Source organism: Amblyraja radiata, chromosome 8 (assembly GCF_010909765.2).
Source record: "Amblyraja radiata isolate CabotCenter1 chromosome 8, sAmbRad1.1.pri, whole genome shotgun sequence".
NCBI classification, from domain to species: Eukaryota; Metazoa; Chordata; class Chondrichthyes; order Rajiformes; family Rajidae; genus Amblyraja; species Amblyraja radiata.
In genome coordinates, this window is record NC_045963.1 from 5,464,794 (window position 1) to 5,491,774 (window position 26,981).

The following is a 26,981-nucleotide window of genomic DNA, read 5'->3' on the forward strand; positions in this document are numbered from 1 at the left end:
AAATGATTGGATTGTTGGAAGATTGCTTCTGGTCCATGAATTCCCCTAAGCGATGGAGATCTGGTGTCGGGACCAAGTACGGTCTTTGTGTCGCTAGTACTGCTGTAATGTTGTGTACATGGAATAGCCCACTGAAATGTTATAGCATGTACATGTCTGGGGCAATCACAGGGTGGCCAATAACTGCTGCCTTTGCCCGTGACAACCATGTCCATTGATTGAAAATGAATAAAGATTGATGGATTTTGCATTTTGGGTTTTTGGAAGCAAAGGCCAAGTGTGCGAATTGCTCCCTTCTCCACATACACTGATAGAAGAATAGGAAAACTGCTGAATTTTAAAGTTGGGCAAGTAGAAGAAAAAGTAAGTTAATTGGATGACTTTGAGTCATAGTCAAGAAAACTGGCCCTTCGGCCCATCTTGTCAATGCCAACCAGGATGCTCCATCTAAACTCGTCCCATTTGCCAGTGTTTGGATGTATATATCCATGCCCCTATCTAAAATGTTTTTAAAATCCTGTTATAGTATGTGCCTCAACGACCTCCTCGAGCAACTCATTGCATATACCCACCACATTGAGTGAAGAAGTTGCCCCTCAGGTTCATATTCATTCTTGCCGCTCTCATCCTAACCCTATGTCCTCTAGTTCTTGATTCCCCTACTCTGTTCATTCACCATACCCATTCCCCTCTGATGTTATACACCCCTATAAAATCATCTCTCATCCTCTGCTCTCCAAGAAATAAAGTCCTAGTCTGCCCAACCTCTCCCTCTAGCTCAGCCCCTCAAGTCATGGCAACGTCCTTGTGAATCTTCTTTGCGCTCTTTCTAAATTAATGGCAGACTTCTTATAGAAAGGTAACCAAAACCGAACACAGGACCCCAAGTACAGCCTCAACCTCTATATCCAGTACCCTAACTGATGAAGGACAATGTACCTAAAGGCTTTCTAATTATTAAATCATCAATTGGTTTTAGGTGTTACATTCAATATAATAAACCATATTTAGTGCCATAGATTCATATTACACTGTAAAACCCCCTTGGCCCAGCATGCCCATGCCGACCAAAGTGCCCCATCTGCACTAGTCCCACCTGCCTGCATTTAACCCATATCCCTCTTCCCTATCCATGTACCTGTCCAAATGTCTTTTAAATGTTGTGATAGTACCTGCCTCAACTACCTCATCGGGCAGCTTGGTGCATGTATCCATCACCCTCTGTGTGAAAAAGTTTCCCTTCAGGTTCCTATTAAATGTTTCCCTTCTCAACTTAAATTCTAGATTCCCATATTCCCACACTCTTGTCTATTGCTCTCCAGATCTTATACACCTCTATAAGATCACCCCTTTTCCTCCTGTGCTTCAAGGAACATAGTTGTAACCTGCTCAACCTTTCCCTGTAGCTCAGGCCTTCAGGTCCTGGCAACACCCTTGTAAATATTCTCAGCACTCTTCCAATCTTATCAACATCCTTCTTATAGCAGGATGGCTAAAATTGACCTAATGTGGCCTCACCAATGTCCTGTACGACTGTAACATAAGATCCCAACTTCTATACTCAATGTTTCTAAAGTCTTCTTGACCACCCTATCCACCTGTGATGTCACTTTCAAGATGCTATGTATCTCCACTCCTAGGTTCCTGCTCTACGACACCCCCCCCCCCCCCCCCCAGGCCCTGCCATTCCCTGCATTGTCTTCTGAATTTTTTGATAACCATCTTTACGATACCCCTCACATTATTGTCAGTTGCAAACTTACTAATCAAGCCTTGTACATTCTCGTCGAAAACATTGGTATAAACAGCCAAGGGCCCAGCACCGATTATTGAGGCACACCGCTGGTCACAGGCCGCCATTCCGAAAAATATCCTTTCGCCATTCCCCTCTGCTTCCTTCCATGGTCCCAGTCAGCAGTCTCTCCCTCAATTCCATTCCATCTAGGATTCCATTCCTAACATGCAGAACCTTTTTGGCCCATGTAGATAACATCTACATTTTTGCCATGATCAACCTTTTTGGTTATTTCTTCAAAAATCTCAATCAGATTCGTAAGACAGGCTCTCTCACTTACAAAGCCATTTTGATTAGCCCAGTTAATTGGCAATAACATTGGAAAATGCATGACGTTACAACTGTTTATGAAGGTTGAAGTTTGCTGAAGGTTTTTCATCTTTTATTTAATCTCCTGGACTGAATGACCAAGGCTGTGCTCTCTATCCTACTGTAAAGGAGTTTATACTTGGATTCAAATTGTGCATCAGGGTCCCACTTGCATAATTGTTGTGGTTCTGTTCCAAAATTAAATAGTTATATAAAACTGTAAACTCCAGAGCCACTCAGTAGGCCCGTGCCGCATCTCTGGAGAAAGAACCGTATTAGCATTTCAGGTTGAAAATCCACCATGAGTTCTCCAGAATCTTCTGTTTACATTTTGGATTTCTTGTATATGCAGATATTTGCTTTTAGATCAGAATGTTTGAAGTTTGTTTCTTCTGCAGTGCTGCTTTATGTAAAGTTGATGTTTTCTGTCTGGAATGTCTCCCATCTATTTTTTACTTATGTGTCTCTCTATCTTCCCATGTCTGTTTCTACAGGCTTTGCTGCATTGAGGATTGTAGACGGTACTTCTGGGTTTTCACTTTATTCTTGTCCTTGTCATTCTATGCATGTTCTTTCGAGTGCCGTGCTCTAAAACTACATTTTTTGAACTTTAGTCGCTAAAGCACCGTTATATTAATTTGCATACATCTCAAGTTGCCGATATATTTTAATTTTGTGCCCTTTTCCTGTATTGCCATAAGTAGTTACACGTAAACTAACAATATATAAGACGTTGCTGAATTTAAGTCTTCACAAGTTGGGTGCTTTGTGCAATTGACAGAGGAAACTTCGGGAAGTGTCAACAAAGTTCCAGCTTTTCCAGAAGCCAGCAAATTTTGAGCAGCGCATGCTTGACTGCAAGCGTGTTTTGAACAGTGTTAAAGCTGATTTGCATGTGCTGGATATGCAAACCGTTGAGCCTGAGGGAATAGAATCGCAGTTGGACAATTGTATGGTGAGTGTCCTGGACTATTATGGAGCCGCATCAGATGATTTAGCCTGCCAAGTCTTTATTTGTGAGCAATAGCAGGAAAATATAATCGGCCGCTGAATCGTGATACAGCGATATACCCTTTCCATAACTGTGTGATCACTTGGCAGAAAATCAGTAAAAGGTCATATAATGGCAGTTTCTGATTATGTTCTCTTTGTCCAACTTTGATAGCCGTTACTCCCCGGCGAGGTATAGTTTACACACTCACAACACACTTGAGATTGTTAAAACAAATCTTCCAGATGTTGTTTCTTGATTAATTAGTCTTTTATTGAAGTAAGACATAGCAAAGAAATAAAGAATCGCTGCTCCATTCATCACATATAAATCATATGAAAGTTTGTCTTATAAAGGTATGTCGTCTCATTAACGTGTGTGTCGTGACCATGATTCGTGTGTGATAAAAACTATTCTCACCATCCTTCCGAGACCCAACTGACTCCTAATCTATGAGTCTGTGCTAGCCTCCTTTAGAAATAGACACACCCCTTCTACATATCAAATCCCACCTACAAACGTACAGACAGATAACAAAAATATTCAAAATGTTAGACATGGCTATAATGTGCTGACTTATATAATGTACTTAATGGTCCCTACAGGTCAAGTGCTTCAAATGTTGGGATTTTGCTAGGAAGGATAGCAAGAGCAAATTTCATTTGCATATTTATAAAAAAACATTTAACATGATAAATTAACTTTGCAGGAATAAAATAAGGTGCAGTTTTTTCCCTATTCAAAACAATCCTAAAGCATGTGGAGTTCAAAAGGGAACTGCAGATGCTGGAATATCGAAGGTACACAAAATTGCTGGGGAAACTCAGCGGGTGCAGCGGCATCTATGGAGCGAAGGAAATAGGCGACGTTTCGGCCCGAAACGTCGCCTATTTCCTTCGCTCCATAGATGCTGCTGCACCCGCTGAGTTTCCCCAGCAATTTTGTGTACCTAAAGCATATGGAGTTTAGTTTAGAGATAAAGGGTGAAAACAGGCCCACCGACCAGCGATCCCCGCACATTAACACTACCCTACATACACTAGGGACAGTTTTTTACATTTGTACCAAGCCGATTAACCTACACACCTGTACGTCTTTGGAGTGTGGGAGGAAACTGGAGATCACGGAGAAAACCCACGCAGGTCACGGGGAGAAGGTACAAACTCGGTACAGACGGCACCCGTAGTCAGGATCAAACCTAGGTCTCTGGCGCTGTAAGGCAGTAGCTCTACCACTGCGCCACCGTGCCGCACCTTTGTAATCCCTATCTCCAAAATGCTCTTCTACTGAAACATCATTTCCCAACACAAGGTCCAATATGTTCCATTCTCGAGTTGGACTACCCACAGTCCAAGAAATCCTCCTGCATACACCTCACTATGTTCTGCTCCGCCCATACTTATAGCATTGAGCAGGTTCAGTCCATATTGGGAAAGTTAAAATCACTCACTCACTGTTTTGGCACCTATCGGTAATTTGCCTACATATCTTTTCCTGCTTGCTATTGGGGAGCCCACAGTACAATCCCATTAGTGTTCTGGCGCCTTTCTTATTTCTAAGCTCCAACCATAGAACATTGAACAGTACAGACACAAAATGCTGGACTAACTCAGCGGGTGAGGCAGCATCTCTGGAGAGATGGAATGGGCGACGGTTCGGGTCGAGACCTCCACCCGAAACGTCGCACATTCCTTCTCTCCAGAGATGCTGCCTCACCCGCAGAGTTACTCCAGCATTTTGTGTCTACCTTCGATTTAAATCAGCATCTGCAGTTCTTCTTACACATAGAATAGCACAGCACAGAAATGAGCCCTTCGGCCCACAATGTTTGTGCCGAACATGATACCTAGCTGAACCGATCTCATCTGCCTGCTCATAATCCATATCCCTCTATTTCAAGCACCTCAATGTGCCTGTCTAAAAGCCGCCACTGTCGTATCTGCCTCCACCAACACCCCTGGAAACCTGTTCCAGGCCCCCACCACCCTCTGTCTATAATACATCCCCATTAAACTTTCTCCCTCTCACCTTATAGCCATGCCCTCTAGCGTTGGACATTTCCACCCTGGGGTAAAAGGTTCTGACTGTCTACCCCATGTATCATAATTTTATATACTTCTATCAAGTCTCCCTTCAATCTCTAACTTGCTTGTATTAAAGGGCGATCACGGTGGCGCAGCGGTAGAGTTGCTGCCTTAAGCCCCTGTCCCACTTAGGAAACCTGAACGGAAACCTTGGGTGGGGCGCAAACCCGGAGGTTTTTGTCAGTCTCCCCACCTGCTTCCACTACCTGCAACCTCCGGCAACCACCTGCAACCTCCGGGAACCGCACGGAACCCTTGGGTGGGGCGCAAAGTCTCCAGAGGTTTCCGTTCAGGTTTCCTAAGTGGGACAGGGGCATTACAGCGAATGCTGCGCCGGAGACCCAGGTTCCATCCCGACTACGGGTGCTGTGTGTACGGAGTTTGTACGTTCTCCCCGTGACCTGCGTGGGTTTTCTCCGAGATCTTTGGTTTCCTCCTACACTCCAAAGACGTACAGGTTGGTAAGTTAATTGGCTTGGTAAATGTAAAAATTGTCCCTGGTGTGTGTAGGATAGTGTTAATGTGTGGGGATCGCTGGTCTGCGCGGACCCGGTGGGCCGAAGGGCCTGTTTCTGCCCTGTATCTCTAAACTAAACAAAAACACTATCTCCCATTTCTCTGTCCATTCCCTGACAGTGTACTTCAGTGTCTGGAACTCGCGCAACCTTGTCGTCTGCGAAATGACTAACTAACCCATCTACATTTACGCCCATGTCATTTATATACATTACGAGCAACAGCGGCTCCAGCACAGACCCCTGTGGACTTCCACTGGTCACCGACCTCTAGCCAGAATAATGCCCTTCCACACCACCCTTCTGTCTTCTATGACTAAGCCAGTTATGAATCTATAGGACCAAGTCACTGTGAATCCCTTGCATCTGGATCAACCTAACATGGGGAACTTTTTCAATTCCCCTGAAATCCATGTAGACAACATCCACTGCCCTCCCCTCATCGGTCACTTTCTCAAAAGGCACAATCAAGTTGAGGCATGACCTGCTGCGTACAAAGCCATTACTGTCCCGAATTAACGCATTCCCTTTGAAATGGGAGTAAATCCTATCGAGAAGATTTCTTCTGAATAGCTTCCCTACAACTGATATGGGGCTCAGCGGCCTATAATCTTCTGGGCTATCTCCACTTTCCGTAAGTCTGGCTAGTCTCCAGCCTTCTGGGAGCTCGCCTGGGGCTTGTGAAGTTGCAAAGATCTTTATCAAGTACCCTGGAATCGCCGTTTTAGAGATACAGCGTAGAAACAGGTTCACCGAGTCCACACCGACCAGCGATCCCCGCACATGAACGCTATCCTACACACACTAAGAAAATTCACACTTGCACCAAGCCAATTTACCTACATACTTCTACGTCTTTGGAGTGTGAGAGGAAACCGAAGATCTCGGGGAAAACCCACGGGGAGAATGTACAAACTACGTACAGACAGCACCCGTTGTCGGGATCGAATCCGGGTCTCCGGTGCTGTAAGCGCTGTAAAGCAACAACTCTGCCACTGCACCACTGTGCTGCCTCTTTGTTTCTCTTAATAATTTGGGATAAATCCCATCATGCCCAGGGGATTTATCGACTTTAATGCCCCGACATTATCTCGCTCTTGAGCCTAAACTGCTCTTGCGTATTAGTAATTTCTACGCTGATAGAGTCATAGAGCTGTACAGCGTGGGAAAGGCCCTTCAGCCCAACTTGCCCACATCGGCTACAATAGTCCCATCTGCCTTTGTTTGGCCCATATCCCTCTGAACTGGTCCTATCCATGTACCTGTCTAAATGTTTCGTAAACGTTATGATAGTACCTGCCTCAACTACCTCCTCCAGCACCTCGTTCTATACATCCATCAACTTTTGTGTGAAAATGTTACCCTTCAAGTTCCTATTACATCTTTCCCCCCCCCCCCCCCCCCCCTCACCTTAAACATATGTCCTCTAGGATGTAGATCTCGCTATCCTCCATGTCCATCTCCTTGGTAAATATAATGCAAAGTACTTGTTTAGTACCTTGCCTAACTCCTACAATTCCAGGACAAATTCGTCATGTTATCTTTGAATGGTCCCACCTCCTCCCTGTTTACTCTTTTGTTTTTAATGTAGACTTTAAAATCCTAGGTATTTTCTTTAATCTGATTCGCTGAAGACGTTTCATTGTTCTTTTTGGCCTTCCTAAGAGCATCACACAAACCAACCTCCCTTCCATTGACTCCATTTATACCTCACGCTGCCTCGGCAAGGCCAGCAGCATAATCACGGACGTGTCGCACCCTGACCACTCCCTCTTCTCCCCTCTCCCGTCAGGCAAAAGGTACAAAAGTGTGAAAACGCACACCTCCAGATTCAGGGACAGTTTCTTCCCAGCTGTTATCAGGCAATTGAATCATCCTACCACAACCAGAGAGCAGTCCTGAACTACTATCTACCTCATTGGTGACCCTCGGACTATCCTTGATCCTTTGCTGGTTTTACCTTGCACTAAACGTTATTCCCTTGTTATGTATCTGTATCTTGTAAATGGCTCGATTGTAATCATTTATTATCTTTCTGCTGACTGGATAGCACCCAACAAAAGCTCGGTACACGTGACAATCAACTAAACTGAACAGAGATGCTGTTAACACGTGGAGTTTGATTTATATAAATGGCCAATCTTGGGAAAATATATTTTATCACCAAATGAAAATTCAGGATTATTAGGAATTTAATTTTAATTGGAGTTTCCCCCTACTTCCTCCCACCATTCCCCATTAGGGGAATTAAAGGGGGGCGTTGGGAACATAACTAACCTCGGGATACTCTGTATGTAATTCATTGTTGTGCTGTTGGGAAATTCCATCGCAATGTCGATAACCAAAAACTTTCCCTGTGTTAGAAACTGTACAAAACCCTGAGTGAGGTGAAACTTGAGGTGGAGACAGTGATAAAGACTGGAAGGCAGATCGTTCAGAAACAGCAGTCGGACAATCCCAAACAGATGGATGAGCAGCTGACGGTCCTGAAGCTCCTGTACAATGACCTGGGTGCTCAGGTTAGTCATAAATGTAATAACTGATCACAATGCGCCGAGGCGTTTAAGGAAGAACTGCCGATGCTGGAAAATATCGAAGGTAGACAAAAAAATGCTGGAGAAGCTCAGCGGGTGAGGCAGCATCTATGGAGAGAAGGAATAGGCGACGTTTTGGGTCGAGACCCTCCCATCAGTCTGAAGAAGGGTCGAGACTCGAAACGTCGCCTATTCTCTCCATAGATGCTGCTTCACCCGCTGAGTTTCTCCAGCATTTTTTGTCTACCTACAATGCCCCAAGGTTGTTTGTTGCTGTTTTAATAATCTTCAATTGGACTAGTGCAAAACATTGCTGTCAAGCTGTCCAAATTTAACTCTTAGTCACTGGAATGGGAGTTTTGCAGTATAATATTGACCAGAATGCTGACTGGTGGGATGTTAGCTTCAAACAGAAGGTTGGATAAACTTGGAATGTTTTTTTCTAAAAACATTGGAGGCTGAGGGGCGAGCTAATGGAAATAAATACAATAATAATTGGCATAGATAGGGAGATATGAGAGTACCGTGTAATAGGCTTTAATATAATGTTGGCAACGGAGGGGTAGACTGATGAGAATAGTTTATCTTGGTATTATGTTCAACATGGTTTTTTTATTTTCACCATTATCCTACTTTGGCAAATGACGTGTTATTTGGGAATTCCTGACTTTATGAAGGTCCACACTTACTGTGAGTACAGTACCTGTTCACATACAGAACCATTGGCAGTCGCAGGTAGGTGGGACTGGTGTAGATTGGGCATCGTGGGCAAGTTGGGGCAAAGGGCCTGTTTCCATGCTGTATTATAAATTACCCAGAATCACCAGGGAGGCCTCCATTTGCCAGTAAATATGGTCGGTGAGGTGAGTGGCAAGTAGAATTTGAAGCACAGGGGATTGCGACTCTCTCCTTTCTAGCATTCTGTTGGCCAATGTACAAATCTCTGGATAATAAGTTGAGAATTTAAGGCAAGGCCTGCATTGGCAAAGAGACCTGAGGGAATGCTGTGTGCTCTGTTTGACTGGACATGGCTCAGCCCCAGTTCTCCAAACTCAATCGCCCAGCCATAAGGTTTTCTCCAGGTGCCATATGGACTGGACGCCGATATCGAGGAAAGGGAGAGGCAGGTCCCTCATAGTGAACAACTCGAGTTTAAAAAAAGAGAAATGATCTCCTTCTGATAGATCAAATTGTTAAGCGAAGGATGCAGAAATGTTTTGCCTAGTACAGATTATGAGAATGGGGAATCAAAGTCTCACAAGTTCATAAATGATAGAAACAGAATGGGACATCTAGTCTATCTTTCCCTCTCCTTCCCATTCTGCCTTCTCCCCATAACCCCTGACACCCTTACTAATCAAGAATCTATCTATCTCTGCCTTGCAAATATCAATTGACTTGGCCTTCACAGCCTTCTGTGGCAATGAATTCCACAGATTCACCACCCTCTGACCAAAGAAATTCCTCCTCATCTCTTTCCTAAAGGTATGTCCTTTTATTCTAAGGTTATGGCGTCTGGTTCTAGACTCTCCCACTAGTGGACACATCCTTTCCACATCCACTCTATCCAGGCCTTTCATTATTCGGTAAGTTTCCATGAGTTTCCACAACGCCTTCAATCCCCTCGTCCAAATCATTAATATACAACGTGAAGAGTAGCGGCCCCAGCACTGACCCCTGCGGAACTCCACTAGTCACTGGCAGCCAACCAGAGAAAGCCCCCTTTATTGCCACTCTTTGCCTTCTGCCATCCAGCCGACATGCTATCCATGCTGGTATCTGCCCTTTGATACTGTGGGCTCTCATCTTCCTTAGCAGCCTGATCGAAGGCTTTTTGAAAATCTAGGTAATCATCACCCACTGACTCTCCTTTGTCCATCCTGCTATTTACTTCCTCAAAGAATTCCAACAGCTTCGTCAGGTCTCCCTTTCACAAAACCATGCCGACATTGGCCTATTTTATCATGAACTAAAAGCCCTGTTCCATGGTGCGTGTTCATTCCAAGAGCTCTCCCGAGTTTAAAAAAAAAAAATCTAACTCGTGGTAAGCATGGAGAATGAACGTAGCGGGTACGTCGGAGCTCGGGGACGTCTCTTAGTGCTAACGGCAGGTACTCGGGAAGACTCACTAACGGCAGGTAAGCACAGGAAGACTCGTGAAGATTATTCAACATGTTGAACAATGACCACGAGAGCCCCGAGTACCGACGAGCGGCCATTACCGTAAATCTCCGAGTTCGAATCAGGGCAAACTCGGGAGAGCTCTTGGAATGATCTCGTACCGTAGGACAGGGCTTTGAGTACTCAAAAACCTCAGGCCTATTTCCTTCGCTCCACAGATGCTGCCTCACCCGCTGAGTTTCTCCAGCATTTATGTCTACCTTCGATTTTCCAGCATCTGCAGTTCCTTCTTAAACAAAACTCAGAAACCTCATCCTTTATATTGGTTGGACTCAAAAATCTTACCAACCACTGACGTCAGACTAACCGGCCTTTAGTTTCCACTCTTCTGCCTCGCTCCCTTCTTGAACAACAGAGTAATATTTCCAATGTTCCAATCATCTGGAGCCATTCCTGACTAGTGATTTTTGCAAGATCACTACTAATGTCTCCACCGCCTCTAAAGCCACCACTTTCAGAACCCTGGGTGCAGTCCATCCTTTATCCACCTTTAGACCTTTCAGCTGCCCAAGCACCTTCTTCTTTGTAATAGCCACTCCACTAACTTCCACCCCCTGACCCTCGCGATTTTCAGGCATATTGCTGGTGTCTTTTACTGTGAAGACTGATGCAAAAGCAAAGACATTTCAATACATTCAATATTCAATACATCTGCCATTTCCTTGGTGGTCAGATCGGGGGGAGTTCCCCCCCGCCATGGGTACCATGTAATCCCGTGCTACCTGCTCCATGGTTGGATAGTCGGCGACTAAACCGTCTCCCCCACCTGGTTTGCCAGGTGAGGAGGGGGCTGTGGACCCCCAGCAGGTTCAAAAACAAGGCCTGTCAAAGGGCGGATGAGCTCCTAGCGAGCCAACGGCCATCCACACTTCAGTAGAAGTTGCGATCACTGTCGTACACAGCATTGCAAGGAATGATGATAAAGCACACACACCTAAATCCTATACGTCCAGTGGCGGAAGTCGGCAGGAACTGGAGGACAGAGATGTGTGGTGCGTCCGTCACCGTTCCCGTCGGAAACCAGCACCACTGCGTCGCTAATGTTTTCAACGATGATGATGAATGAATTAATTTCTTTATTCCCCATTATCACTTCTCCTGCTTCATTCTCCAGCGATCGAACATCCACTCTTGCCTCTTTCTTACTCTTTATATATCTGAAGAAACTCTTGCTATCCTCTTTTAGATTATTGGCTAGCTTATCTTTATATTTCATCTTTTCTCCCCGTATAGCCTTTTTGGTTACCTTCTGTTCTTTTTTAAAAGCTTCCCAATCCTCTAGCTTCCCATGAATCTTTCAATGTTATATACCTTCTCTTTTAGTATTATGCTGTCTTTGACTTCTGTTGTCAGCCACGATTGTCTCCATTCTCCTATTAGAATCTTCCTCTTTGGAATTAAAAAATCCGGCGTCTGGAATATGGTGTACAATTTTGGTCGCCTAATTATAGGAAGGATGTCAACAAAATAGAGAGAGTACAGAGGAGATTTACTAGAATGTTGCCTGGGTTTCAGCAACTAAGTTACAGAGAAAGGTTGAACAAGTTAGGTCTTTATTCTTTGGAGTGCAGAAGGTTAAGGGGGGACTTGATAGAGGTCTTTAAAATGATGAGAGGGATAGACAGAGTTGACGTGGATAAGCTTTTCCCACTGAGAGTAGGGAAGATTCAAACAAGAGGACATGACTTGAGAATTAAGGGACAGAAGTTTAGGGGTAACATGAGGGGGAACTTCTTTACTCAGAGAGTGGTAGCTGTGTGGAATGAGCTGCCAGTGAAGGTGGTAGAGGCAGGTTCGATTTTATCATTTAAAAATAAATTGGATAGGTATATGGATGGGAAAGGAATGGAGGGTTATGGTCTGAGCGCAGGTATATGGGACTAGGGGAGAATACGTGTTCGGCACGGACTAGAAGGGCCGAGATGGCCTGTTTCCGTGCTGTAATTGTTATATGGTTATATGGTCTTCCGAATTATTCCCAATCAGGTAGTACAGATCTTCGGCGAGTTACGAGAGAAGCATCATACTGTGTAATTAACTACGCCATCCTCACTCAGCTACCTTTTTGCTTCTAACCAAAAAGGAAAGACAAAAATATCCAATTTATGTGTCGCTAAATGTTGAGAATGCTAACATGAAGATCAAAAGAAATGAATAAACTTCACAGCTTCTAGTCCCTGCAGTGCCTATCGGGTAACGGTGAAAGTTTCAGATGGAAAACGGTAGGCCACTCTTGTCAAGATGAGATGGATAGTGAAACTGAAATGGAAAGCTCGTCAAATTCCTAGGAGATAATATCACCAACAACTTCTCCTGGACCACCCATATTAAAGCAACGACTGAAAAAGCACATCATCATCGCCTCTATTTCCTTAGACTCCTTAGGACGTTCGGCATGTCCCCTACATCTCTCACCAACTTCTACAGATGCACCGAAGAAAGCACTTTTGTCAGGATGCATCACAGCTTGGTTTGGAAACAGCTCCATCCAAGACCGCAAGAAATTGCAGTGAATTGTGGACGCAGCCCAGACCATCACACAAACCAATCTCCCTTCCATTGACTCCATTTATACCTCACGCTGCCTCGGCAAGGCCAGCAGCATAATCTGACCACTCCCTCTTCTCCCCTCTCCCGTCAGACAAAAGGTACAGAAGTGTGAAAACGCACACCTCCAGATTCAGGGACAGTTTCTTCCCAGCTGTTATCAGGCAACTGAATCATCCTACCACAACCGCAGTCCTGAACTATTATCTACCTCATTGGTGACCCTTGGACTCTCCTTGTTCGGACTTAGGTGGCATTACCTTGCACTAAATGTCATTCCCTTATCATAATCAGAATCATACTTTATTAGCCAAGTATGTATTGCAACATATGAGGAATTTGATTTGCCAGTCATACCAATAAAAAGCAACAAGACACACCAAATACATTTTAACCTGAACATCCACCACAGTGACTCCTCCACATTCCTCACTGTGATGGAAGGCGAAAAAAGTTCAGTCTCTTCCCTTCTTTGTTCACCCGCAGTCGGGGGCCTCGAGCCTTCCGTTGACGGGGCGATCTTGACTCCCGTAGCCGGCGGTCGTGCCCTCCGTGTCGGGGCGCTCAAGCTCACACATCGGGGGGGTGGGTCTCAGCTCCCCTGCGCCGGGCGATCGGACCCCAGGTCGGGTCTGGTCTGCGTCGTTGGATCTTCCCGACATCGGTCTCAACCTGAGACTGCGAGCTCCTCGATGGTGAAATCCGCAGGCCACGGTTGGAGCGTCGATCCCAGGCAAGGAATCGCCTCCGATGTTAAATCCACGGCCCCGTGGTGGGGCTCAAAGTCAGTCCCGAGCGAGGCCTCCAGCTCCATGATGTTAGGCCGCAGAGCAACCGGAGATACGATCCAGAAAACATCGCATCTCCGGCAAGGTAAGAGATTGAAAAAACAATAAAACAAAACAGAGAACACCAACACAAACTTTTAAAACACACGAAAAATAACAAAAAAAAGACAAACAAACAGCCAGACTGTTGGCGAGGCTGCCATTGTGCGTCGCCCCCTGTTGGTATATCATGTATCTACACACTGAAAATGCACTGATTGTAATCATATATTGTTTTTCCGCTGACTGGATAGCACGCATCAAAAGCTTTTCACTGCACCTGTGGTCCACGTGACAATAAACTAAAAACTGATCTGAATCCCCAGCCATTGAGGCCAAATGCCAGGGACTGACTATTGGCAAGTGAGATTGAGGGTTTTGGCAGCTTAGGCTAGGAGATTGTGAGGAAGCTGGCCAGGTCAGCATTGGCAAGATGGCAGGCAGAGTGCTACAGGCAGCCAGGGTTAGCTGAATGGTGTGGGAGCAACCTGTACATGGCAGCTCATGTTGTACATGGGTAAACTCGGTGCATGGAATTTCGCTATCATCGTGCGAAGGGAATTTCTCAGAACTGGTTTCGGTGCCTTTCACTGATAAGAAATTCAAGTCACCTCTTCAATGCTTTGGCATCAGCCCCATCTTTGACACACATTGCCCTTGATTTGCAGGTCACTGAAGGGAAGCAGGACCTAGAGAAGGCCTTGCAACTCTCCCGCAAGTGGACGAATGAGACCACGTCGTTGTCAGAGTGGTTGGCTGCAAGAGAAGGTGAAGTGAAGTTTAAATCATCTCGGGGACCAACGTCTGATAACTTAGATACTGAAATCAAATCGATTAATGTGAGTACTGAGCTTCCCACCTTCACTGGCTCAACTTGTCGTCTGTGCTTCGACGTGAACTGTGATTCAAACGTTATGGTTAATTTGCAAGATACCTTTTCATTATCATTATTTTACCTTATCATTAATGTTTTATTATTATTAATGTTTAGTGTTTCACTGTATGTCATGTTGTTACTTGTGGGCAGAGCACCAAGGCAAATTCCTTGTATGTGAATACTTGGCCAAAAAACTTACTTACTTACTTACTTACCTTTTCATGATTGAAATTGGGGAGCATTTTTCATTATGGAATTGTTAAAGAAGTCACACATGAGCTCATTGATTGGCAACACAGGGCACGAGGGACTGAATTGGCATTGTGCATCTGTTTCTTTGCGGCACACAATTTATTTATGATATGTGGAAATGGCTGGTAAGGTCACCATTTATTCCTCATTCCTAATGACCCTTTTGCGTTCAGAATGCCATACGCCATAAGAGGTTTGGCCTACTGGGCGTCCTTCTCCAAGGAGAGTCTGCTGCGGGCACGTTGGGCCTGCTTGCTGGGAGTATCCTGGCCCGCTGCATTTGAATGAGCATTGTGAGACCAGCGGGATGTATTTGCCCGCTGCTGCATGGCTGCAGGCATCTTCTTCCGCGCGAGGACTTGGTTTACGGTGGCGTTTCCGACTTGCAAACTGTTTGGCTTACGAACAGTACGCTGGAACGGAACCTGGCCTTGGACTGACGAGGACCTGTATGTAATTCTTGGCCAAACTGATGGGCAATTCACTTTGGCACGGTGAGCCCTATTGTTGACAATTCATGAATGAGCTGCTTCCCATGCCCAGTTGGTGTAGGTTTTTTGTCAATCCCAAACGGTTGCTTGAATTTCTATTGGCTTGAAAAATGGTTTTCAAAAATGTTAAACTATTATTTATCCTCAATATTTGGCTGAGAGATTCGGCTTGATGGCAGTCCTGCTCATTCACAATGTTCTCTTTTGACATGTTTCTTCGTTTCCAATTGAAGAGATAGTGTTGAATGGCAGTTTATAGTTGGAAGAATATCTGTCCCATTTAGTCTCTCCTCCCTCCTGGACGAGTAATCCCATTCATTTCATTTTCTCCAATTTCCCTGTACACCTTGTTCTACTTTTCCAATGGTCTACTTGACAATGGTCAATTTAATTTACCAACATGCCTCTCTGATGACCGAGGAAACTGGAGCATCTACAGGAAATACTTGGGTCAAAATTCTGCAGAGATGGCACTCAAATCCATAAATTAACAAAGTGCCTCTGGAGCTGTGAGGCAGTAGCTCTAACTGCTGTGCCACCATATATTTATCATAATAATATCCATCCTGCATTTATCATAATAATAATAATTCATAATCGTAATTTATTAGGGAAGTTTGTTTTTGCAACATACGAGGAATTTGATTTGCCATGCTTGGAGTTCCCGAAATCTGTCTCTCAACAGAGACTGCATTCTCCACAATGTTAAAGTCCGCAGCTCCTGCAGGTTGGAGGACCAAAGGCCGACCCCTGGCAAAGGGATCGCCCGCTCCGAGATGTTAAAGTCCGCAGGCTCCGCTGTTTTGGAGCTCTAGAAGTCCCAACCAAGAGGCCACCAGCTGCACGATGTTAGGCCGCAGTGCGGACTGAGATATGACATGGAAAAAGTGGCATCTCCGTCGAGGAAAAAGACAAGAAAAGTTTCCACCACCACCCCCCACATAATACAAAACTAGAAATAAATAAAAACATACATTTACAACAAACTAAAAACATAAAAGAGGAAAAGACAAAGACAGACTGTTGGCGAGGCAGCCATCATGCGGCGCCCCCTGGTGATATAATAACATCCATAAATCCATAACATTTATCCACAATCCATATCCGTGGAGTAGTGCTAGAGTTGCTGCCTTACAGCGCCAGAGACCCAGGTTCGATCCTGACTATGGGTGCTTGTCCGTGCAGAGTTTGTACGTTTTCCCCGTGACCTGCGTGGGTTTTCTCCAAGATCTTTGGTTTCCTCCCACACTCCAAAGGTGTACAGGTTTGTAGGTTTATTGGCGTGGTATAAAAGTAATATTGGCCCGAGTGTGCGCAGGATAATGCTAATGTGTAGGGATCGCTGGTCGGGGCGGACTCAGTGGGCTGAATGGCCCGTTTTGGCCCTGTATTATTAAATTTAACTAAACTTTTTTTAAATGTGCCATATTTAATGAAATGTGAAGTGTCAGACTGTATCTTGTCCTTGGGTGCGGGCTGATGTGTGGTCATGTTTATTTTAAAGTTTACCGTGCAGTAAAAGGATTTGTCAAGTTGTGATATGGTGGTTTTCTTATTTTAAAATGGATGCTTGAGTGGTCAACTTGGATTTGTTAATTACGAATGTGTAATCCACACAAATTTATTCCAACAGCTAATTCTGAAAGACTTGGAGGCAAAGCGAAGTGAACTTGGTGGCATTACTGAAAGTAGTGCTGGCCTGCAAGGTTTGGTAGAAGGCAGTGAGCAGTTTCTAGAGGATAACCTGGGTGCATTGAACACAGGCTGGAACAGAGTCCACACTCTGGCACAGAGTTGGCGTGCCAGACTATTGGTAAGTCAATGTAGAAACGAGGAACTGCAGATGCTGGTTTACAAAAAAAGACACAAAATGCTGGAGGAACTCAGCGGGTCAGGAATCATCTCTGGAAAATATGGATAGGTGGCATCTTGTGTCAGGAACCTTCTTCTGACTGATTGTGGTGGAGGGGGGAAGAAAAGTGGAAGAGATTAGGGCCAGGACAAATTCTGGCAAGTATTAGGTAGTGGAAGGAACTGCAGATGCTGGTTTAAACCGAAGATCGACACAAAATGCTGGAGTAACTCAGTGGGACAGGCAGTATCTCTGGAGAGAAGGAAAGGGTGACGTTTTGAATCGAAACCTTTCTACAGATTGGATACAGGTGAGGGATTTGTTTGAAAGGCGTATGGTTGGACAAAGGCCAGAGATGCAAAGACAGAATGTGTGAGACAAAGGAATTGTGAAACTAGACAAAGGAATGTCGGAGGAATGGGACAGGGAGCAGAGAAATAAGTGAGTAAGTTTAAGTTTATTGGCCAAGTATTCACATACAAGGAATTTGCCTTGGTGCTCCACCCACAAGTAACAACATGACATACAGTGACAGTTACGAGTGACTCAGAAAACACTAAACATTAATAATAATAATAATAAAACATTAATGATAAAACACCATTGATCAAGCATGTGAACCAACAAAATACCAGATCAAAGGGAGGCTACTGATTTTTGGCTGTTGAGTAGAGCAACTACTCGTGACAAAGTTCTCAGATGGTGATATATAATACTTGCATTTTCTGTTTTTATTTCTAATATGTAGGCCGTTTAATCATTGTGCTTTGACAGTAATGTCCATATATGGTCACTGGAAATTTGTTTCAAGATGAGTCGTGAATATTTTTCAAAAGCTGGCTCCACCTGCTTTGTTGAAATTTTTTGCTAGCTACATTTAGCTGTGTTTTTTGTAAAAACTGCAAATTAATTTTCGGAGAAGAGTCTCTTGGAAAATTCTTATCATTTTTTTTCTCCGATAGGATCACCATCATCAGCTGGAAGATTTGAATCGGAATGTTGCCCACATAAGCACCTGGCTGTATGAAACTGAAATTCTGCTCGATGAGATTGATAAGAAGTCAGATGTTGAAAAGGATGAAATACTTCAGGTAAAATAAAGTGAAAGGTGTCAGATTTATGAGAGAATAGAATTTGCTCTCTGAAGGACGTCAGAGTCCTATGTATGCACAGTAAGTGTTATATCGTACATGTAAATAGGAAATAACATGATCATAGAGTCATACAACAAGCCCTTCGGCCCAACTTGCCCATGCCAGCCAAGATGCCCCATCAACGCAAATTCCACCTGAACCATATCCCTCCAATCCATGCACCTATCCAAATGTCTTAACATGTTGTTATTGTACCTGCCTCAACTACCTCCTCTGGTAACTCATTTCATATACCCACCCCCTGTGTAAAAAAAGGTTCTCCCTCAGGTTCCTATTAAATCTTTACCCACTCTCTTTATGTTCTCTGGTTCTTGGTTCCCCTGCACTGGGTAAAAGAGTCTGGATTAACTCTATACTCCTCGTGATACTCTGAGATCACGCCTCATCCACCTGCGCTACAAGAAACTAATGATAGAGCTGCTGCCTTCCAACACCAGAGACCTGGGTTTGATCCTGACTATGGATGCTGCTTGTACGGAGTTTGTACGCACTCCCTGTGATCTCGTGGGTTTTCCCCGGGGACTTCGGTTTCCTCACACACTCCAAAGACGTACAGGTTTGTAGATTAATTGGATTCGGTACCATTGTAAAATTGTCCCCAGTGTGTAGGATAGTGCAAGTGTACGGGGTGATCGCTGGTTGGCGCGGCACTCGATGGGCTGTATCTCTAAAGTCTCCCCCTGTAGCTATTGCTCTCTAGTCTAGGCATCATTCTGATAAACCTCTTCTGCACGGTGTCATAGTCATTTAGCGATGAAACTAGACCCTTCAGACCAACTTGCCCTCACCAACCAACATGTCCCAACTACCCTAGTCCCACCTACATGCGTTTGGTCCATATCCCTCTAAACCTGTCCTATCCATGTACCTGTTGTTAATTGTTTCTTAAATGATGCAGAAGTCCCTGCTTCAACTACCTCCTCTGGCAGCTTGCACCGTACACCTACCACCCTTTGTGTGAAAAAGCTACCCCTCGGATGCCTAATAAAATCTTTCCCCCTTCACCTTAGACCCATGTCCTCTGGTTCTCATTTCCCCAACTCTGGGCAAGAAACTCTGTGCATCTACCCGATCTACTCATCTCATGATTCTAAACACCTGTATAAGATCACCCCTCATTCTCCTGGGTTCCAAGGAATAGAGTCCCAGCCTGCTCAACCTCTCCCTGTAGCTCACACCCTCTAGTCCTGGCCACATTCATCTTCACTATCTGCAATACAGCCCATTTTTGTATCATCTGCAAACTTGCTAATCTTGCCATGTACGTTCTCATCCAAATCATTGATATAGATGACAGACTCTGAGGCACACCACCAGTCACGGGCCTCGAGTCAAAAAAGCAACCTTCCACCATCACCCTCTGCTTCCTTCCATGAAGCCAATGTTCTATCCATTCAGCTATCTCTCCGTGGATCCCATGTGATCTAACCTTCCAGAGCCGCCTACCAAACGGAACCTTGTTGAATGATTTGCTGAAGTCCATAAATACAACATCTACAGCTCTGCCCTCAACTTTTTCGGTCAGATATTCAAAAAACTCAATCAGATTCATGAGACACGACCTCCCACGTACAAACCCATGCGGACTATCCCTAATCAGCCCTTATCCATCGAAATGCATGTATATCCTATCTCTCAGAATACTCTCTGGTAACTTTCCGACTCTAGATGTTAAGCTCACTGACCTATAGTTCCCAGCCTTTTCCCTGCTGCCCTTCCTGAGTAGAGGCACTACATTTGCCACCCTCCAGTCTTCCTGCACATCTCCTGTATTGTTGACTGTATGCAGAGCCTCCACATCCTCCTTGTGATGCACGCAATACTCCAAACGCAGCCTATCCAAAGTCCTACAAAGATGCATCATGACTTTCTGACGGTAATGCTCAACGCCCTGACCAATGAACGCAGGCCGTCTTTGCCCCTCAACTTACCGATGTTGCCACTTTCAGGGAGCTATGGACTAGGATAATTCTTCAGTAGCACTTTATTAAAATCTACAACCTTCCTTGTGTGGATATTAATGCAATTGAATATATCATTTGATGTGATTTGGTAGATCTTATAATTACTGCAGTGGTGGTTAATAAGCATTGTGTGCATGCTTTGTTCATCGTGAATTATTTGCACTTATTTCGAGCCTCTGCAAAGATCAGCACAGAATAATCATTGAACTACTTTGCAGTGTTTTCAGTCTGAACTGGACGGAATCACCTTGCAAGTTGACGATGTACACGACCAAGCTATTTTACTCATGAACAATAATGGTCCTTCGTGCCGGGAAGTGGTGGAGCCAAAACTCGTTGAACTAAACCGTAACGTGGAGAGTGTTTCTCAGCACATCAAGGTGAGGTGGTCTGAAAGGTAAACTAGAGTAATCTCCAAGTGAATAATCTGACTGGCTTCCAAAGAAACCATTACTTTTTTTCAAGCGAAGGTGGGGCATTTGAAAAGAAGTAGGACTGTCACAGTGGGGCACTGGTAGAGTTGCCTGTCCCACTTAGGCGATTTTTTAGGCAACTACAGGCGACCAGTTTGTCGCCGGGAGTAGTCTCCTCAATCGCTCAAAGTCGTCACATCTTTCTGGTCGCCGCTATATTTTTAGCATGTTGAAAAATATTCGGAGACAGTGGGTTTGACGCCAATCAGCGTAGCTTGTCGTAGGTTGTCGGCGGTTTTTCGGCGACCTGCTACGACTATGACAGTCGCCGGCAGTTGCCTAATAAAATCACCGAGTGGGACAGGCCCATTGCAGGGCCAGAGACCCGGGTTCGATCCCGACTACGGGTGCTGTCTGTACGGAGTGTGCACGTTCTCGCCGTGACCGCGTGGGTTTTCTCTGAGATCTTTGGTTTCCTCCCACACTCCAAAGACGTACAGGTTTGTAGGTTAATTGGCTTGGTGTATATGTAAATTGTCCCTAGTGTGTGTTGGATAGTGTTAATGTGCGGGGACCACTGGTCGGCGCAGACTCGGTGGGGCGATGGGCTCGTTTCCGCGCTGTATCTCTAAACTAATTTTTAAAAAGCTGTTAAATTGGCTGTCGATGAGACACAACAGGCAATAAAAGACAGAGAAGGTGCAGAACTGGGAGATTTTTGACCTTCAAGTCAAGCACAGTTGGAGAGCAGGTATTTTTGAAAAATCGCTGGAGGGTGGGGAGAAAGGTAGTTTTGATTGAAAAGAGATGTTTTCAAATGAAGGTGGGGCATTTATTAGCTAATGGAACACCAATACAAAGAAGACATGGTATCGCAGAGCAGCTACATCTGTGGTAGAAATTAACTGAAGAGTATTCCGAGGGGTAAAATATATATGTATTTGGATGGACATGGCTTGATTAAGGATAGCTAGTATGGGTTTTGTACGTGGGACATTGTGTACGATCAACCTGATTGCGTTTTTTGAAGAAGTAACCAAAAAAGGATGATGAGAGCAAAGCCCTCTGTCTCTTTGGACTTCAGCAAGGCATTTGATAGGCTTCCACTTGGTAGGTGGCTCTGGAAGGTGAGATGTGGGTGGATGTGGAGAGGATGTTGTCACGAGTGGGAGAGTCTAGGACTAGAGGTCATAGCCTCAGAATTAAAGAACGTTCCTTTTCTCCAGAGATGCTGCCTGACCCGCTGAGTTACTCTAGCTTTTTGTGTCTATACTTGATTGGTGTTGGAGAGAGGTTTGGCAGATTGTGACCCAACATCATTCCTAATTGCAGCAGCTGGTATGAATCTTGGAATATACATCACCAAGGCAGATAGTTTTGCCATCCCTTCATGCACATTGCATCAAGCAACCCTACACCAACTAGCTTGAAAAGATAATGAGCTACCATTGTTGGAAGCTGTAGAATTTACCATGACGTGGATATTTATGATGAGGATCATCAAAGTATTAATGATTCAGTCTTGACTTGAAGCTTCGGCTTAGAAACATAGAATATATGTGCAGGAGTAGGCCTTTCGTAATTTAAACGTAATTTTGTTTGAACCTATGGTTAAATGACAATAAACGGCATTCTGATTCTGATGACTTATCATCCAGAATCCACTGTTCCTGCTTTCTCCCCATATCCCTTGATTCTATTAACCCTAAGAGCTGAATCGAACTCTCCCTTGAAAACATCCAGTGAATTGGCTACCTTTGCCTTCTGTGGCAGTGAATTCCACAGATTCATAACTCTCTGGGTGGAAACGTTTTTCCTCATCTCAGTCTTAAATGGCCTACCCCTTATTCTTCAACTGTGACCCCAGGTTCTGGACTCCCCCAACATGGGTAACATTTATCCTGCATCTAGCCTGTCCAATCCTTTAATAATTTTATGTTTCTATAAGATATCCTCTCATCCTTCTAAATTCCAGTGAATATAAGCCCAGTCGACCCATTCTTTTGTACTAGGCTAAAGTATTTTGATATTGGCATTTGATTATAGCATATGCTAGAAGATGCTTTGACAGCAAAACAGAAGGTGTTGAAGCTTTGGGTTTTCTTCTTTCTACCATGTATGGGAGGCAGAGATAGGTCAGACAGTCAGACCTACTGTATTTCCCAGGATGGAAATATCTAATTTTGGATGGCATAGCTTTGAGGTGAGAGGAGCAAAGTTTAAATTCTTGCTATTGAGGGAGTGCAGCGCAGGTTTACAAGGTTAATTCCCGGCTAATTCCCGGGATGGCGGGACTGTCTTATGCTGAGAGAATGGAGCGGCTGGGCTTGTGCACTCTGGAGTTTGGAAGGATGAGAGGGCGATCTCATTGAAACATATAAGATTGTTAAGGGCTTGGACACGCTAGAGTTAGGAAACATGTTCCAGATGTTGGGGGAGTCCAGAACCAGGGGCCACAGTTTAAGAATAAGGGGTACGCCATTTAGAAAGGAGACGAGGAAATACTTTTTCTCACAGAGAGCGGTGAGTCTGTGGAAGTCTCTGCCTCAAAGGGCGTTGGAGGCAGGTTCTCTGGATACTTTCAAGAGAGAGCTAGATAGGGCTCTTAAAAATAGCGGAGTCAGGGGATATGGGGAGAAGGCAGGAACGGGATACTGATTGGGGATGATCAGCCATGATCACATTGAATGGCGGTGCTGGCTCGAAGGGCAGAATGGCCTACTCCTGCACCTATTGTCTATTAAACTCTCTGTCCCTGAAAACTTCAAACAACGCCAGAAATCTCGGGGTTATTATGGATTCAGATTTACATTTCGACAGTCACATCAAATCAGTAACAAAATCGGCCTACTATCACCTCAAAAACGTAGCAAGATTAAGAGGACTCATGTCAGCTCAAGACTTAGAAAAACTTGTACATGCCTTTATTACTAGTAGGCTAGATTATTGTAACGGTCTCCTTGCAGGTCTTCCGAAAAAAACTGTCAGGCAGCTACAGCTTGTTCAGAACGCTTTTGCTAGAGTTCTAACAAAGACCAAAAAATTTGAACACATCACACCAATTCTTAAATCCTTACATTGGCTCCCTGTATGTCAAAGAATTGATTTCAAAATCCTGCTGCTCACCTATAAATCACTACATGGTTTAGGGCCAAAGTATATCACTGACATGCTTCTGAGACCAATCTGTTAGTGATTCCCAGAGTAAATACAAAACATGGGAAAGCAGGATTTAGTTACTATGCAACAAATAGCTGGAATAAACTTCCTGAAGATTTAAGACTTGCCTCAACTTTGACCACTTTTAAAAGAAGACTGAAAACTTTTATGTTTACTTTAGCTTTCAGCTAAATCTTAACTACATTGCACTCTTAACTTTTGCACTTTTTATAATGCATTTTTAACTTTGCTTTTATTTTCTTTTAATTCTATTTTATTTCATTTTATTATTTCATTTTATTGTATGACATATTTTTATGCGAAGCACTTTGAGTCTGCCTCGTGTATGAAATGTGCTATATAAATAAAGTTGCCTTGCCTTGCCTTGCCTAAACGTGATGTGTCAGGCAAGCTTTTTAACAGAGGTTGTGTTGAAAACTTCCATCATTTTCAATCAATCCGTTTTTGTCTGGTGATCTTTTGCCATCATGAAGTGGTGTAATGTTTAAAATGGAATTAATAAGTCATAGTCAAACAGCGTGGAAACAGGCCCATCAGCCCAACTTGCCCTCCCTGAGCAACTTGTTCCATCTGCACTAGTCCCACCTGCCTCCATTTGGCCCATCTCCCTCCAAACCTATCCTATCCATTTACCTACCTAATTGTTCTTAAAGGTTGCGATAATACCTGCCTCAACTACCTCCTTTGGCAGTTCATTTGTGTCAAAAAAAAAGGTTACCCCCCAGGTTTCTATCAAATTTTGTCCTCACCACCTCAGATTCTCGATTTCCCTACTCAGCATGAGATTCTGTGCGTCTATCTGATCTAACCGTTTAACGATTTTGCACACTTCAGTAAGATCACCCCTCATCCTCCAGCTCTCCATGGAATAGAGTCTTCGCCTGCTCAACCTCTCCCTAGACCTCAGGCCCTTGTTTCCTGACAACATCCTCGTAAATCTTCTCTCTCCTTTTCCAGCTTGACAACATCTTTCCTATAACATGGTGCCCAGAAGTGTTTAAGATGGATTCAGAAATGCGTTTAGTGCTTGCCTCTCAATTTGAATCTTAAAAATCTGACGAGATTAATGCAGACATTAATTTTTAGTCAACTTTGATTCTTTGCCAGTGTAAAAGCATATTCTCTGAGGACAAGGATATTATTGGGGGAAATTGTAAAGGGCAGTGGGAATTTGCGGGAAAGGCATGAACTTTGTGCAGGGGGAATTCCTTCTCACTAATTTGATTGAGTTTTTAAGGAGGTAATTAAGTGGATTGGTGTGGGTGGGGCAGTAGATGCTCTATTTGTATTTTAGTAAGGGTTGACAGTGTTCCAGAGAAAACGATCTAAGTTTATCCGACCTCTCCCTGTAGCTAAGATCCCATAATCCAGGCGTCATTCTGTAAGCCTCCTCCTCACTCGTTTCAAAGCTTCCACATTCTTCCTGCAATGGGTCAACCAGAAGCGCACAGAATACTAAAAATGATATTTGTATTCCTCCCATAAGGAAGCAAGGTTGACCCAGAAAGAGCAACGAGGAGAGCATCCAGCTGGGTGGCACCAGTATAAAAGAGAGGAAAGTGAATTTCTGGAATACTTGGGTGACATTGAACAAAAACTGGTGGATTGTGGCTCAGAAGATGAACAATTTAAGGTACTTAAGTTAACAAAAGGACTTTTGTTTCGTTCATTGTGGTTTCTTAATATTTATACTTAAAAATTATATTTATTAGGAATCGGAGTGGTAACTTTTTCACACAAAGGGTGGTGGGTGTATGGAACGAGCTGTCAGAGGAGGTTGTTGAAGCTGGGAGTATTACAACGTTTAAAAAACAATTAGACTCAAACATGCATTAGACAGGTTTGGAGGGATATGGACCAAACTAAGAAGGAACTGCAGATGCTGGAAAATCGAAGGTTGACAAAAATGCTGGAGAAACTCAGCGAGTGCAGCAGCATCTATGGAGCGAAGGAAATAGGCAACGTTTCGGGCCAAAACCCTTCTTCAGACCGAAGGCAATAGGCAACGTTTCGGGCCGAATCCCGGCCCGAAACGTTGCCTATTTCCTTCGCTCCATAGATGCTGCTGCACCCGCTGAGTTTCTCCAGCATTTTTGTGGACCAAACACAGGCAGGTTGTACGAGTGTAGATGGGACATATTGGTCGGTGTGGGCATGTTGGGCTAAAGGGTCTGTTTCAACTCTATGACTCTTTGACTCTATGCAAGATAGGCTTGCACAGGAATTTAAATTTCCTCTCGTTTCAACCGGCACATGTCACATAAACTGCTCGTCAACACACTTAATGATGTAGCAGATCTCTCATTTCCGTCCCATTCTCACATGCCCCATTGGAGTGTTAATGGCACTTGGAGGGCTAAAAGCGTGGGAATGCTGACCACTCTTCTCTCAATCAACTAGCATTCATAATGTTGGATGAGAAAGTTACAATGAATGATTGGATTGGAAGGAGTGAATTTGCAAAAGATCTCTAAAGAGTCTTTGGAGGGAAATTGGCAACTGGCAGGGATGTCTATAACTGAGACTGAAGCTGCTATATGTTGTATGGAATAATGTGCACATACAGAATAACGTAGATGTGAAAAAGTGGTGGGGCAGCGGTGGAGTTGCTGTCTGACAGCATTTATAAGCGCCGGAGACGCGGGTTCGATCCTGACTACGGGTGCTGTCTGTATGGAGTTTGTACCTTCTCCCCGTTACCGCGTGGGTTTTCTCCCAGAACTTTGGTTTCCTCCCACACTCCAAAGACATAGAGATTTGTAGGTTAATTGGCTTGGTAGAAATGTAAACAAATATTGTCCCTTGTGTAGGATAGTATTAATGTGCAGGGATTGCTGGACGGTGGGCCGAAGGGCCTGTTTCCGCGCTGTATCGAAGCTATAAACTAAATACGATTAGAAGATAGACACAAAATGCTGGAGTAACTCAGCGGGACAGGTGGCATATCTGCTAAGTAGGAATGGGCGGCGTTTTTATATACAAATTGAATCTGGTAACAATGTCTCTAAATGTGTT

The 26,981-nt window shown here is 44.2% G+C and overlaps 1 protein-coding gene across 5 annotated transcripts in view; it reads left to right on the top strand.

The window, feature by feature from the left end:
- The window catches only part of utrn (utrophin), a 395,823-nt gene that overhangs the window by 178,083 nt on the left and 190,759 nt on the right, over positions 1 to 26,981 (top strand). For all 5 annotated transcript variants that reach the window (XM_033025073.1, XM_033025072.1, XM_033025074.1 and 2 more), the window contains 7 exons: positions 2,886 to 3,059; positions 8,058 to 8,213; positions 14,452 to 14,622; positions 17,037 to 17,216; positions 18,218 to 18,346; positions 20,592 to 20,753; positions 25,453 to 25,599. In XM_033025073.1, the coding sequence (XP_032880964.1) occupies positions 2,886 to 3,059; positions 8,058 to 8,213; positions 14,452 to 14,622; positions 17,037 to 17,216; positions 18,218 to 18,346; positions 20,592 to 20,753; positions 25,453 to 25,599 (1,119 nt within the window). The remainder of the gene's footprint in view (positions 1 to 2,885; positions 3,060 to 8,057; positions 8,214 to 14,451; positions 14,623 to 17,036; positions 17,217 to 18,217; positions 18,347 to 20,591; positions 20,754 to 25,452; positions 25,600 to 26,981) is intronic.